The 12,342-nt window shown below is 46.2% G+C and overlaps 1 protein-coding gene and 1 long non-coding RNA gene across 5 annotated transcripts in view; one reads left to right on the top strand and one right to left on the bottom strand.

Annotated features, from left to right (window-relative positions):
* Positions 1-3,472: 3,472 nt before the first annotated feature.
* On the bottom strand, positions 3,473-11,220 carry USP27X (ubiquitin specific peptidase 27 X-linked). Of its 4 annotated transcripts, none has more exons than XM_082445189.1 (4): positions 8,969-11,220; positions 6,915-7,111; positions 6,065-6,357; positions 3,473-5,337 (listed from the first exon to the last, which is right to left on the bottom strand). In XM_082445189.1, exon 1 carries the CDS (start codon positions 10,389-10,391, stop codon positions 9,075-9,077), a length of 1,317 nt encoding a protein of 438 aa, XP_082301315.1. In that variant the 5' UTR covers positions 10,392-11,220; the 3' UTR covers positions 3,473-5,337; positions 6,065-6,357; positions 6,915-7,111; positions 8,969-9,074. The 4 variants fall into 4 exon arrangements, with proteins under 4 accessions (XP_082301315.1, XP_082301317.1, XP_082301316.1 ...); XM_082445191.1 differs by having other exon boundaries at positions 7,056-7,111; XM_082445190.1 differs by having other exon boundaries at positions 7,094-7,111.
* LOC309651959 overlaps positions 11,144-12,342 on the top strand; it is a 26,696-nt gene continuing 25,497 nt past the window's right edge. Inside the window, exon 1 of the long non-coding RNA XR_014258500.1 lies at positions 11,144-11,632. This is a non-coding gene — a long non-coding RNA (uncharacterized lncRNA). The remainder of the gene's footprint in view (positions 11,633-12,342) is intronic.

Here is a 12,342-nt window from a genome sequence, read left to right as displayed (position 1 = left end):
GTATTTCAAGTCTAGACTACCGATGATTACTGTTTAATACCTCATATTTATTTACATTTGTCCACATGTTTACCATCATCTTTACTTTTCATTCTTTCATTCATCCCATATCTTCCATCTGGGATAATTTTCCTTCTACTTTTTACTTACAATACACTCCTTTGAATTTCCTTCAGTGAGTATCTGCTGGTGAGGAACTATCTCAATGTTTGTGTGACAATGTCTTTATTTCACTCTCATTCTTTAAAAAAAATTTTGCTGCGCATAGAATACTAAGTTAACAATCAGCAAATTGAAGATCATTCCACTATCTTCTGATTGTTGAGACGTCAGCTGTCAGTCTAATGACTGTTCCTATGACATGATCTGTCATCTTTCTCTGACTTCATTTTCTCTCTCTTTGGTTCTTTGCAGAGTCTGGGTTAGACCTCTTTCTATTTATCCTACCTAGGATTTGTTGGGCCTCTTGAATGTGTGGGTTGATTTCTTTCATTAGGATGAGAAACATTCTCAGCCATTATCTCTTCAAATATTGACTCTGCCCCATCAATATTCATATTCTCTTTCTCTCACACTATAATCAGATGTGTGCTAGATTTTCTCATTGCATCCTCCACGTCCCTTACTCTCTTTCCTGTATTTTCTATTTCGTTTCCTCTCCATACAGCATTCTTGATCATGTCTTCAGGTTTATCTTCTAGTTCATTAATGCTCTCTTCACGTATGTCCACATTTCTGCCAGATACATTTACTGAGTTGGTATTTTTCACTTCTAGAAGTTATTTTTCATTTTTTCCCAATATGCGATATCACTTTTTATAGATTTCTCTTCCTTGTGGATATTTTCAAATTAACAATTTGTTTCTTTAAACATGTATACATAGTTGTTTTAAAATATGGGTCTGGTAATTCTCTTATCTGAAATCTGTGTGAGTCTGTTTCTGTTATTTCTCATTCCTGCTGTTTCTAACTCAAGTTGCCTTGTTTCCTTGTATGCCAATTTTAGTCTGTTTTCTGGTCATTGTGCCCTTGAAAACTTATTTGTGGGGGTTCCCTGAGGCCTGGAATGGATAGATTCTCCTCCAGAGGCTTTGTATTTGTTTCTACTGAGTACTGTGGAGTACTACCTGTCTGGAAGCCACTTAAATCCAAAGTAATAGCTTGAAGTTCCCTGGCTGATTCAGGCCATGGGTGATAGGGGTGCAAATCTGAGGACTGGAGTGTGGCCTCATTTTCTCAGGGATGATTTTTTTTTACCCACTCCCCCCTTTTTAAAGATTTTATCATCTATTTATTTATTTTAATTTTTATTGAAATATAGTTGATTTACAATGTTGTGTTAGTTACAGCAAAGTGTACAGCAAAGTGATTCAGTTATACATATATATATATATGTAATATATTCTCTTTTTAGATTCTTTTCCATTATAGGTTACTACAAGATATTGAGTATAGTTCCCTGTGCTATACAGTAGGCCCTTGTTGGTTATCTATTTTATATATAGTAGTGTATATATTTTAATCCCAAACTCCTAATTTATCCTTCCCCTTCCCCCTTTGATAACTGTAAGTTTGTTTTCTACGTCTGTGAGTCTATATCTGTTTTGTAAATCAGTTAATTTGCATCATTTTTTTTTAGATTCCACATATAAACTATATCATATGATATTTGTCTTTCTCTGTTTGGCTTACTTCGCTTAGTATGATAATCTCTAGGTCATGTTGCTGCAAATGGCATCATTTCATTCTTTTTTATGGCTGAATAATATTCCATTGTGTATATGTACTACATCTTCTTTATCCATTCCTCTGTCGATGGACATTTAGGTGCTTCCATGTCTTGGCTATTGTAAATAATGTTGCTATGAACATTGGGGTGCATGTATCTTTTCGAATTAGAGTTTTCCCCAGATATATGCCCAGGAGTGGGATCACTGAATCATGTGGTGACTCTATTTTTAGTTTTTTAAGGAAACTCCATACTGTTCTCCATCCCACTCCCCTTTCTTATACCCTTTATTTTTAGCAAGAGAGCTCTGCTTGGTGCCTAGACAGCCTTTTGTACAGTTCTCTGGGACTGTTGGGAACAGGGGCAGATTTCATTTTGGTTGGCCCTTACACAGCTGATATAGCTCTTTGAGGTCTCAGCTTAATGTGGAGAGGGTCTCCTATTAAACCCCTACCATGGGCTGGCCCTGAGCCTTAACTTCTCTCCCTCCAGCCCTGTGTGGCCACTGGTTCAAAGCTCAGGTGGGCAATGTAGGCAAATGCCCTCAGAGCAAATTGACTTTGGTGTGCCAATACTCTACTTAACCTGTCTGGCTACAAGCTTTCATCCAAAAATTGGCCTGAAAGTTTCCCTTTGTCCTCTCAGCTCTTCAGTGGTTTTGAAAATTTTTATCCAGTGTATTTCATTACTTCAGTAGGAAAGTTGAATCAAATAACCAAGCCTGCCACTGCCAGAAACTAGAAGTCCACACTCTTAAGTGTTTAAACATTCATACTTGACTTAACAAGGTCCAAACGCAGGCACTATCCCTACTCTCCTCCCAAACAACACAAGAGCCTTAGAATGCTTTAAATATTAATAGCTTCCTGCTGTTTTACATGTTTTTGTGCTCTAGTGCCAGTTTTTTTTATACCTCCATATGATTCAACATTATGGTTTTATGCACTTAATGCTTATTTAGATTGCCCCATGTTTACCAATTTTTGTTCACTGTTCCTTGCCTCCTATTCATTCCTCCTCTCCAATTTCAATTTCCTTCTTCCTGAAGTATATCTTTCAGTAGTTATTTTAGTTAAGTCTATTATTGCTATACTTTCTTAGGTTTATTTCTTCTGAAAACGTCCTTATTCCACTCTCAAAAAAAAAAGAGTAGAAGTTCATCTCATCAGTATTTCTTGGGAGTACTAATTCTCCTCCTTGTGGCAGCTGGTGACTCACCTTCATGGCATGTCATTTCTTTGCAAGTACAATCTTTTTATTGTTTGTTTCTGAGTACATCTTGGGCAGATATTGTCTTTTTCTGTGGGATTCTATGTGCCCAGTATTGTAAAAATGTGTTTGCTTTTGCTGAGGTTCTAGAGGTTTGAATTGTTCTGCTCCAATTTTTGTTTTAATTTTTCAGCATGTGATTCCCATAATACACAGTAGGGTAAATTTAGACCCCATATCCACATATGACATAGGCCTGGGATTTTTATTTCTTCTTGTGGCTCCAGAGAGAGCATAAGACTTTTCATGGCTTACTCTCCAAACCCCTTTTTAATGAACAGAGAAGCTACTAAGGGCTTTATCCAGAGGCTTTAATTACAGCTTCTCTGCCTCTGGTGGACCTGAGGCTGTGTTGCCAGTACCTGCATGAGCACTAGATTCGCGGCTCTGAGCCCCTAGCCCCTACGGCCTGATATCTAGAACCAATACCACAAATAGGTTATTGCAGTGTCTGTTTACAATTACTCGACTGGCTTTTTCTTTTTTCTCTGGAGATTTTACCTTTTGTTTTTTTAAGCTCAGCTATAAATTAAAATTTTTGTTACAGTTTATCTAGTGTTACTATGTGTTTGTAGTTGAGGGGGGGCGCTATTCATGTCGTCTTAGTGTGCTATATTGCCAGAAGAAAATCATACTTTATACGCATGATTTTGCGCTGTAGTTATACTTAAGCATTTTCTCTTATCACATCCATCCTCATAATTATGCACTTCTCTGAGTTCCAAGGAAATTAAGTCCCCCTCAGGACCATCTAGATTAAGGGTACATATGAGGCCAGGTCTCTGTAGCATGTTGGATCATTCTCCGGATATACCACCTATGTAGTTTAAATACATCACTCCCCTGGGGTCTAAAGTTCCTTAGCAGAGTGATTTTCAACTTCACAAAATTTTAGTAGCAGAACTCCTTCTTCAGATATTACTTGGAACCCCCAAATATAAAATCAGTAACGCCCTCTTATTGATTTTATATTTCAGAGTTCCTGATTCTCACCAATTTGCCCCTCCTCTAGCTCCCCAAGGTGTTCTCCAGGGCCATCTTCATAGATTCCTTGGGCACCAAGTACCACAGTATGAAAACAAATTGAATGTGGTCCTCAGAATGTGGTCCCAGAGCCAGAAGCATGAGCATCAACTGGGAATGTGTTTGAAATGCAAATTCTCAATGCTGCCCCCATCCCAGGACTACTGAAATCAGAAACTCTGGGGGTAGGACCCAGCAAGCTGCGTGTTAACAAGCCCTCTAGGTGATTCTGATGCACGTTTAAGTTTGAGGCCTCACTAGAATAGAGTATCGCATTCAGGAGCTATTGGAACAGGGTTGGAGTATTGCCCAAAATGAACATTTCTGGGTGCCTAAATAAGCCCAAACTTATCTGGCAGGCTGTTTTCCATCCACTGTTTTCTTGTACATGAAGGTGATTAAAGACCCTCTCAAGGTCCAACTTTGCAATGGCCTGGGTCCCTTTGAATTGGTTCAATAAGTGAGAAATCACTAGGAAGACTAGGGAATCCTTACTTTTAGTTCATTAGGCAGAAATAATGACACGCTACATAATTTTTCTTGACAACAAGACTTCAGATCTGAAGCTCATAAAATAATGTTGAGCAAAAGAGGCCAGACACAAAAGCGTACATACTGAACAGTTCCTTTTATAGATGGCACTTTAAAAGGCAACACTAATCTACAGTGAAGAAAGTCAGAATAGGGATTACCCTTTGGGGTTATTGACTATAAGGAAGCAGAAAGGGGGCCTGACTTATGGGTAACGTTCTATTTCTTGATCTGAGTGCTGTTTACAGAGGTGTGTTCATTTTGTAGAAATTCATGAAGTTGTACCCTGATGCTATGTGTATTTCCTGTATATTTGATATGCTTCAATGCAAGAGTTTAAAAGTAGCATTAGGTCACCTGCAGGGGAAGGTCAGTGTGTAAATGACACACTACTGTGGGTGCTCGGCTACATACTCTCAGAGGACCAGGGCCTTTGCTTCTGGGTGTGAAATACACATTTGGTGCAAACATAGGTTCCTGGCACCAGGTCTATTGCATTATGACAATGAGTAGTATGGGGTCCATTTTTGTTTGTTTGTTTGTTTGTAATTTATCTTTATTTTTATAGCGGAGTAAAGCTGATTTACAATGCTGTGTCTTTCTGGTGTACATCCACTTGATTCACTTACAGAGAGACATATATATATTCTTTTCCATATTCTTACCAGTCTTATATATTCTCTTACAGTGATTACAATGTGTTGAGTCGAATTCTATGTGCTATACAGTGCTTTTTCTTGATTGGAAAAGACCTCTTGGTTGCTGGCATCCCTGATCAGGATTCCCTGTGGATGGGGAAGAAGTGAGGCAGTTACCAAATGTGACCTGTAGGCCAGAGTAAGTTTCAGCACCTGGCTACTCCAGGAAATGGGAAGTGATAGGGTTCTGGATTTCCAAATCCAATTGGAAATTGGATTTCCAATTTCTTAGGCCAAGAAACTGTGGGAAGCACGTGTAGTGGGTAAAAGGTAAGTACCCCATTGTTTGGTCCTTCATCCTGAGCTCTATGGGTGGATAAGGCCCCCAGTTGTGAGCACCCATCTTTTGCCTGTACCCTTCTGGGCCCAGATCATAAATCTACATATGAACTGAGTTTCCCTGGCTTTATCAGCTTGTGGAAGTAAAGAGTCTCAGTTAAAGAATTAGCTTAAATTTCACCAGCTCTTGCCCACATCTGCTCACACAGGAATTCCAGCCCCCATGTAAAATAGCCCAATTGTGTCTGCAAGTCCCTAGTATGTCACAAACCAATCTGTTTTGGGCATCTCCCATGTTCTTCCTCACTTATTCTGGGCCCCATTTTTGTGTGCTTTGCCCATGAAGCTGCTTCAGGAGTATTTACGCCCTCCCCGCCACCCCACCGCTGCTGTACCCACCATGGGAATATTGATGAAGGTGCCAAGGGTGCTACCTCCTGATCCCCCTAAAGGCCCCAACCATGGAGGTGCCCACCCATGTACCAGACATGCTCAAACATGCCTGAATGGCATTTGAGCTCAAGGTAACACATACCTGCCAAATACATGATGCCCTGGTTCCCACAGTGATGTGATCTGAAAGCAAGCCCTGCTGCTGTTACACTCCATGGCTCAATTTGGGGGTTGGTGATGGGTAGGGGCATAGGGCTGGGCTTGAATGGCTCCCCTGTTGCTGAGGGACAATGGTGTTTTCCAGACAGAGGTGAATGCTTCAATCAGGAACTGCCAGGTACAGCTGCTCCCTCTGGTGGTCTGTGCCTTCCACCAGTGGAGACAGGGAGATCAGCTTCAGCAGTCTCGCGCCATTCATATCTCTTAGAACTATTCCTGAGTACAGGGTATTTAAAAGACAGTTTCTGTATCAGACAAACCCAAAATGAAGAATATTCTATTAAAAATGCTAATGCCATACAAGATGCAGAAAGGCTGTGAAAATATTCCTGATTAAAGGAGGCTAAAGAGACATGACAGCTAAAAGCCATACCTCGTCCTGGACCAGATCCTGTGATGAAGAGGAAAAATGCTATAAAGGACATTATTGGGTCACCAGACAAAACTGGAGTACAAATGGTAAATAATAGTATTATACCAATGTTTAATTTACTGAAGCTGCTAACTGTACTGTGATGTAGGGAACATGCCTATTCTTAGGAAGTGCACACTGAGGTACTCGGGCATAAAGGGCCATGATGTTATCTGTCCTCAGTCGGTCCAAACACACACACACACACACACACACACACGGGAGTGCATACATGCAAACGATAAAGCAAATGGGGTAAAATGTTAGCAATAGGTAAATCTGTTCTTTATACTATTTGTTTTTCTTTTTGAAACTTTCCTGTAACTTTCAAATTATTTCCAAATAAAAACGTTTTACAAACGTAAAAGACAGCGTCTGTGCAAGCAGTCAGGATCTGGTGGCACATGCCCGACTGAACTCTTCCTGTGGCAGAGATGAGGAAGGAGGACATGGCGGTCTTCCCAGGCAGGGCTCCCACACATCCCAAAGGGGAGTCAGATACCTGCATGAAGGTGCCAAGTGGCATCTGAGGCCGCTTACCTCTTGCTCTCCCCCAGCCTACAAGATAGCAAAAATAACACTTTTTACATTTTCTCCTGAGGATTATGAGCCTTGGGGTGGGGGGATGATGAAAATTTGGTTATGAAAGGAAGGTGATTTGGTTAATTCATCCATCTGGAAAATATTTCAAATACTACGTGCCAGGGTCTGTGCTAGGGGCTGAGGACACAGCCCAGGGTACAACAGGAGACACAACCCCTGTCCTAAAAACGCCTATGAGCTAGCTGGGGATGCATCCACAGCCACACAAATAAATATACATTTCCAAATGAGCTGACCATGAAGTAGACTTGGGGAGCCCTGGGGGAGCCCTGGGGGAGCCCAGCCTCTTACCAGAGCCAGTGAATCCAAGCCCCATGGGTCTGAAACATTCAGTTCCCCTCCTCCCTCCTCAGGATTTTCTACGTACTAGGTCCTTTTGTATCTGATGCTAAGGAGAAAAGAAGGAACCACCACCAGTGCTTAACCTGTCCTGGGCACATCCCATCTGTTTGAGCTTAGCCCTCCACAGGCCGCTCTGCCCTCCGTGCGAATCAGAGAGGAGGCCAACATGCCACTCCCCCACTACCCCTGGGCTGGTGGACCAGTGAGCTTTGGAAAACAGTCTTTCTCCTGATCTATGCCTGTAGGTGAACATAGCTATGCCCATAATGCTTTTGGAGGGCAAAGACCACCAACACCCTCACGTGGAAGCCTGTCAGCCTGCTGGCCCTGAGTCCCATCACTGGGGTGCTGAGTCATGATAACAACATGACAGTTTCCCAAATGGACAGAATAATGACTTTGGGGGGACAGCTGTGGTTCTCCCCCCAGTCCCAGGTGTGGAACCGACTGGGATGCCCTGTACCCAGGGAAAATAGTGGGATCCACTGCCTTGGGCCTCCAAGTAGACAGTACTGGGGAGGGAGTTATAAGAGTGTGTGTGTGTGTGTGTGACTACATGTGACACAATGTGTGTCCCTTCTGTCCATGGGTCTCAGGTAGGGCTGACCCTCACCTCTAATGCATTCTGGCCCTGGTCCAAAGAAGTTTCAGATCCAACGAACATTTACTGAGCCCCTACAAAGTTCCAAGCCTTTTTACTTTATACTTTGACACATTTTATATCCTTTAATCTTTAACAGTAACCCTTTAAGGTAGGAATTATCTGCATTGTACAGATGAGAAAACAATTGCAAAGAGGTTCATTGATTTGCTCAAGTATATCATACAGCTTTTTTTTTTTTTTAAAAAAAACACTCACACACTATACTCTTAGCTGAGGCCTGTCTGTGTTGGTTGCTTATCTTACAGTGTTTCTTGTCTTCTCTACCTTTGGAGCAATTGCTCCCCTTATACAAAAGCCCCCTTCTTTCTCGTTTCACAGGCCCACGTGGGCTTTTCTTTGTTTAATACTGCATTTAATAGCACAAAAAATCACGAATACAAAGAAACTGGCAAAGGTGTTTGTCAATGAGATATCCCTGCCTCCTCCACTTTTCCGCTTTCATACCCATATATGTAATGGGCTACATTTGTATGAACTTTTCCTTTTTCCCTCCAGACATATAACTGTTATGTGATTGGTCAGTTGAAGCTGAAACACCCATGGAGAAAGATGTTTTACGGTTACAAGGGCACACACCCCCCCCCACACCACCCCCCTCCCACCCCACACTTTCCCACACAATCTTTTGGAGGAATATAGGATATGTACCAGTGTCAGGATTTCGCTGCTCCTGCCTCCCCCACCCAGAGCATCCTGCCATTTAATCTTCCTTTAAATGACTGCTTAGACTAGAGCCTCTTCTCCCGCCCCTTCTATTTCTCTTCCAATCAGGACCTTTTAGACACTGGGAACTGTTCAATTCTTACTCTGTCAGGCCCGTGGGCCATGCAAGTAGGTCCTTTAAATCTCAATGCCAGTTGTAGTACGGGTGCTGTCATCTTCCATTACAGGTAGGTAGATCTGTGTGTCACTTCAGTAGGCTTGTGTATTCACTTCTTTCACTTTTTCTGACTCATGTTCCAGGACCTGTTTGTGATAGAACAGTAAATACCCTTCACTGTCCAGAACGTCCTTAATACTGGCCTTGGTGATGACGGCATCATCACACTTGAACCACTGGTCCTTGTGGTGCCGGATGAAGCTGGTGTAGTGGCCACTCTCCAAGGTTCCTTGGTGATTAACCACAGCAAACAAGGAATACTTATTCTCGTCGTTTCCACTATTGGTTGGCAGCTGCAACTGTCCATTCATCCTGCTCTCTTTACTCGAGGCCATGAACGGTGTCATATCCAGCTCCAGCGGAAAGGATATGTATGTAGTGATCTTGCGCCTCTGTTTGGCTGAGTGTTCAAACCGTTTGAAATGAAAACAGGCAACGACAGGTAATTTATTCATTGTGAGCTGTTTGGTAGATTCCTGGTAGCTTTGGCAACTACCGCACTTGATTTTGGCACTGCTTCCTAAGTGCTCTGGCCTCGTAAACCTTCGCAGGCAGTCCGTGAGGGTGGTGATTCCTGGTATGTGGCTTTCCCCATTCACACTGCTCTCCCTCCCTGGGCTCATAGGCCAGAAGGAGGTGCAAGAGCCAGGCAAGTCCAAACTGATGTCCCAGCATGGGTCTATCGTGGTGGAGACACCATGGCAGGCTTGACAGGTAACATCAGATTGCAGGCCACCTGTGAAGATTTGGTCAATGATGCAGTTACAGTGGTTGGGATTGTTGGCTGCCTTCCCGGCATCATCACCTTTGCAGTGCCTGTGCAGGACATCTAACGCTGCGATGAGGAACTCATGGGCATCCTGTTGCCTGTACCCTGCTAAATGCCGTGCGTGTATCCACACCAGGTGCAGTAATTTATAGGGAACGTGAGGAGATGGATTTCCAGAATACAACTCCCGAAAAAGCGAAGACATCTCACAGACCAGACACAACTCGGGACTTGGCATTTCACATCTGTGCCTGTCGGAGAGGAAGAAATCTCTCAGGATCGGAGTGTGGGTAAGGGCCTGGACGATGCAGTTCATAAAGCACGTGTTGCCAAGATTGATTAGTCCTCTTAAACCGATGGTAAAGCTGGAGGTAATTCTTCTTCTCCTTGGGTTGTGGCCCAGCAGTTCTAACTCGGGTTTGGTTGTCTCCCAGGTTGGATATTTCTCACTGAGGCCTGGCATGGAACACTGCTGGTGAGAAACCTCGGTTGAGGTGGAAGCTTGTAATTTCAAAGCTTCCCCTTGCTCTTCTTTGGCAATTTGCTCAATGTCTTTGTCATATACATAATCCTTACACATAAAGCAGTATATACCTCCGTAATAAAGGTCTACAGCTAAGTTGTGTTGTTTTGTCTCGGCGTGCTCATGAATGTGTTTCTCTGTGAAACAGCCAAAGAAGACACAGGAAAGGCAAGAGTGGAGTCTGTTCAAATGGGTGCCGCACACATGGCAGATGCACGACTTTGCCTTGCTTTTCCTGGTCTCTGGGGTTCCACACCACACGAAGCACTGGTAGATCACCCGCAGTTCCTGCCTCCAGTTCTCTCCCACCTTAAAGCTGTTCACGTGGGAACAGCCTGGTGGACCCACAGCGAAATCCACATCCAGGCATCCGCCCCCAGGGCCGCGCCGGGGCCGGGGCCGGGGCGGGGGCCGTGGCCTAGGCTGCGGCGGGGTACGGAGCCGGGTCTGCGGCCGCGGCCGGGGTCGGCGGCGGGGGGCACGGCTGCGCCGCGGGGAGGGATCGGGGGGCCGCGAGGGGTCGGAGGGAAGGGTGGGGAGAGGAACCTCGTCGCTGCCGCCGCCACCGCCGCTCCGCGCCGGGTTCTCATCCTCGGGCTCCTGCTTCGGCTCCCCCTTCGGCCCCTGCTCCGCCTCCCGTGCCGGATCGGGTTCGGGTTCGGGCTCCAGCTTGAGCTCTACCCGGCGGCCCGAACCCTCCGCCGTCTCCACCTTCCCGGCAGCGTCCACCTTCCCTGCCGTCTCCACCTTCCCGGTGGCGTCCACCTTCCCCGCCGCCTCCACCTTCCCCGCCGCCTCCACCTTCCCCTCCACCTTCGCCTCCGCCTCCACCTTCCTCTCCGCCTTCTCCGCCGTCTCCGCCGTCTCCGCCTCCTCTGCTCCTCCGCCTCCACTGGCGGCGGCTCCTCCCCCTGCTCGCAGGGCTCAGGCGGCCACTGGGCGTGGCGGCGCGGGGGCCACGCAGACCTGGGGTGTCCCCCGCCCGGCCTGAGGGAGCGCGGTGGCTGTGGCAGCTGGACCCAAAAGGGACTTTCACTGAAGGAGGCGGCGGCGGAAGCAGGCGACGCCCCCGGGAATCCTCCCGCCGTAGCCCTCTAGCGGAGGCCGCTCTGCAGCCAGGCCCCGTTTCCTTTAATTCAATATTTCCCAAACTTGCTTGTTCACGAGAATCACGTGGGAGCGTGTTAAAATTACAGATTCCTTGGCTCCACCCGCAGCCCAACTGAATCAGAGTCTCGAAGGGACGTGCTCCGGAACCTGTATCTTTAACTAGGGCCCGAGAGGATTCTTATGATCAGGCAAGTTTGGGAAACACAGCTCTAATTCATTGAGGCTGGCGGGAAGGGGGGCGGGGACCGCGCAGTCTCTTTAAGGCGCTTCCAGTTCTCGGCTCCAATCGCTGCTCTGACCCCCTTCATCGTCTCCTCCCCTCTCCTCGTCCTTCCCTTCATCCATGTATCCTCCCCCAGCCTTGCGGGGCCAGGGACGGAAGGGTAGCCAAGTCCAGAAACGCCCCTGGGGCTGGGAAATGGCCCCCCAGAGGCCGGGTCCTGAGGAGCGCTGGCAGAAGCTGTGATAGGCCATCATCTCTGAGACTGAGCGTGTCCCCATCCCCGTCCCAGGCTCCCCGCCCACCCCAGGTTCTGCTCTGCCCCATAAGGATGAAGCCCCAGCTCCATTCTGGGACAGGCCTGGACCCCAGATGCAGAGGGGCAGAGCTCCCAAGGCCACCGGGCCCGAGGAGGCATGTCCCACGCCCATCTTATCGGCGCTCTGCACAGTCTGTGCCTGCTCCTCGCCTCCTCGTCACCTTTTCCTCGGGCTCCCAAGGCCAAGGGTGGGCTGAGGGTTTGGCAGCCGGCCTTTTGGCCCAGCAGACGCCGAGCCGCCCCGGGAGCAGTGAGAGGAACAAGGCACAACAAGGCCATGCCTACTGCTGCCATCTCCCCTACGGCTGAGAGAGGGGCCTGAACTACAGGACACTGTCCCAAGACCCTCAAGCCCTAGC

This window comes from Balaenoptera physalus (assembly GCF_965194825.1).
Source record: "Balaenoptera physalus genome assembly, chromosome: X".
Taxonomy (NCBI): Eukaryota; Metazoa; Chordata; class Mammalia; order Artiodactyla; family Balaenopteridae; genus Balaenoptera; species Balaenoptera physalus.
Note: the sequence above shows the minus strand (reverse complement) of the source record. Positions and strands in the feature narration are given on the sequence as shown.

Bases quoted from the DNA above. Each gene is read 5' to 3' on its own strand.
- USP27X (XM_082445189.1), bottom strand. From the start codon at position 10,391: ATGTGTAAGGATTATGTATATGACAAAGACATTGAGCAAATTGCCAAA.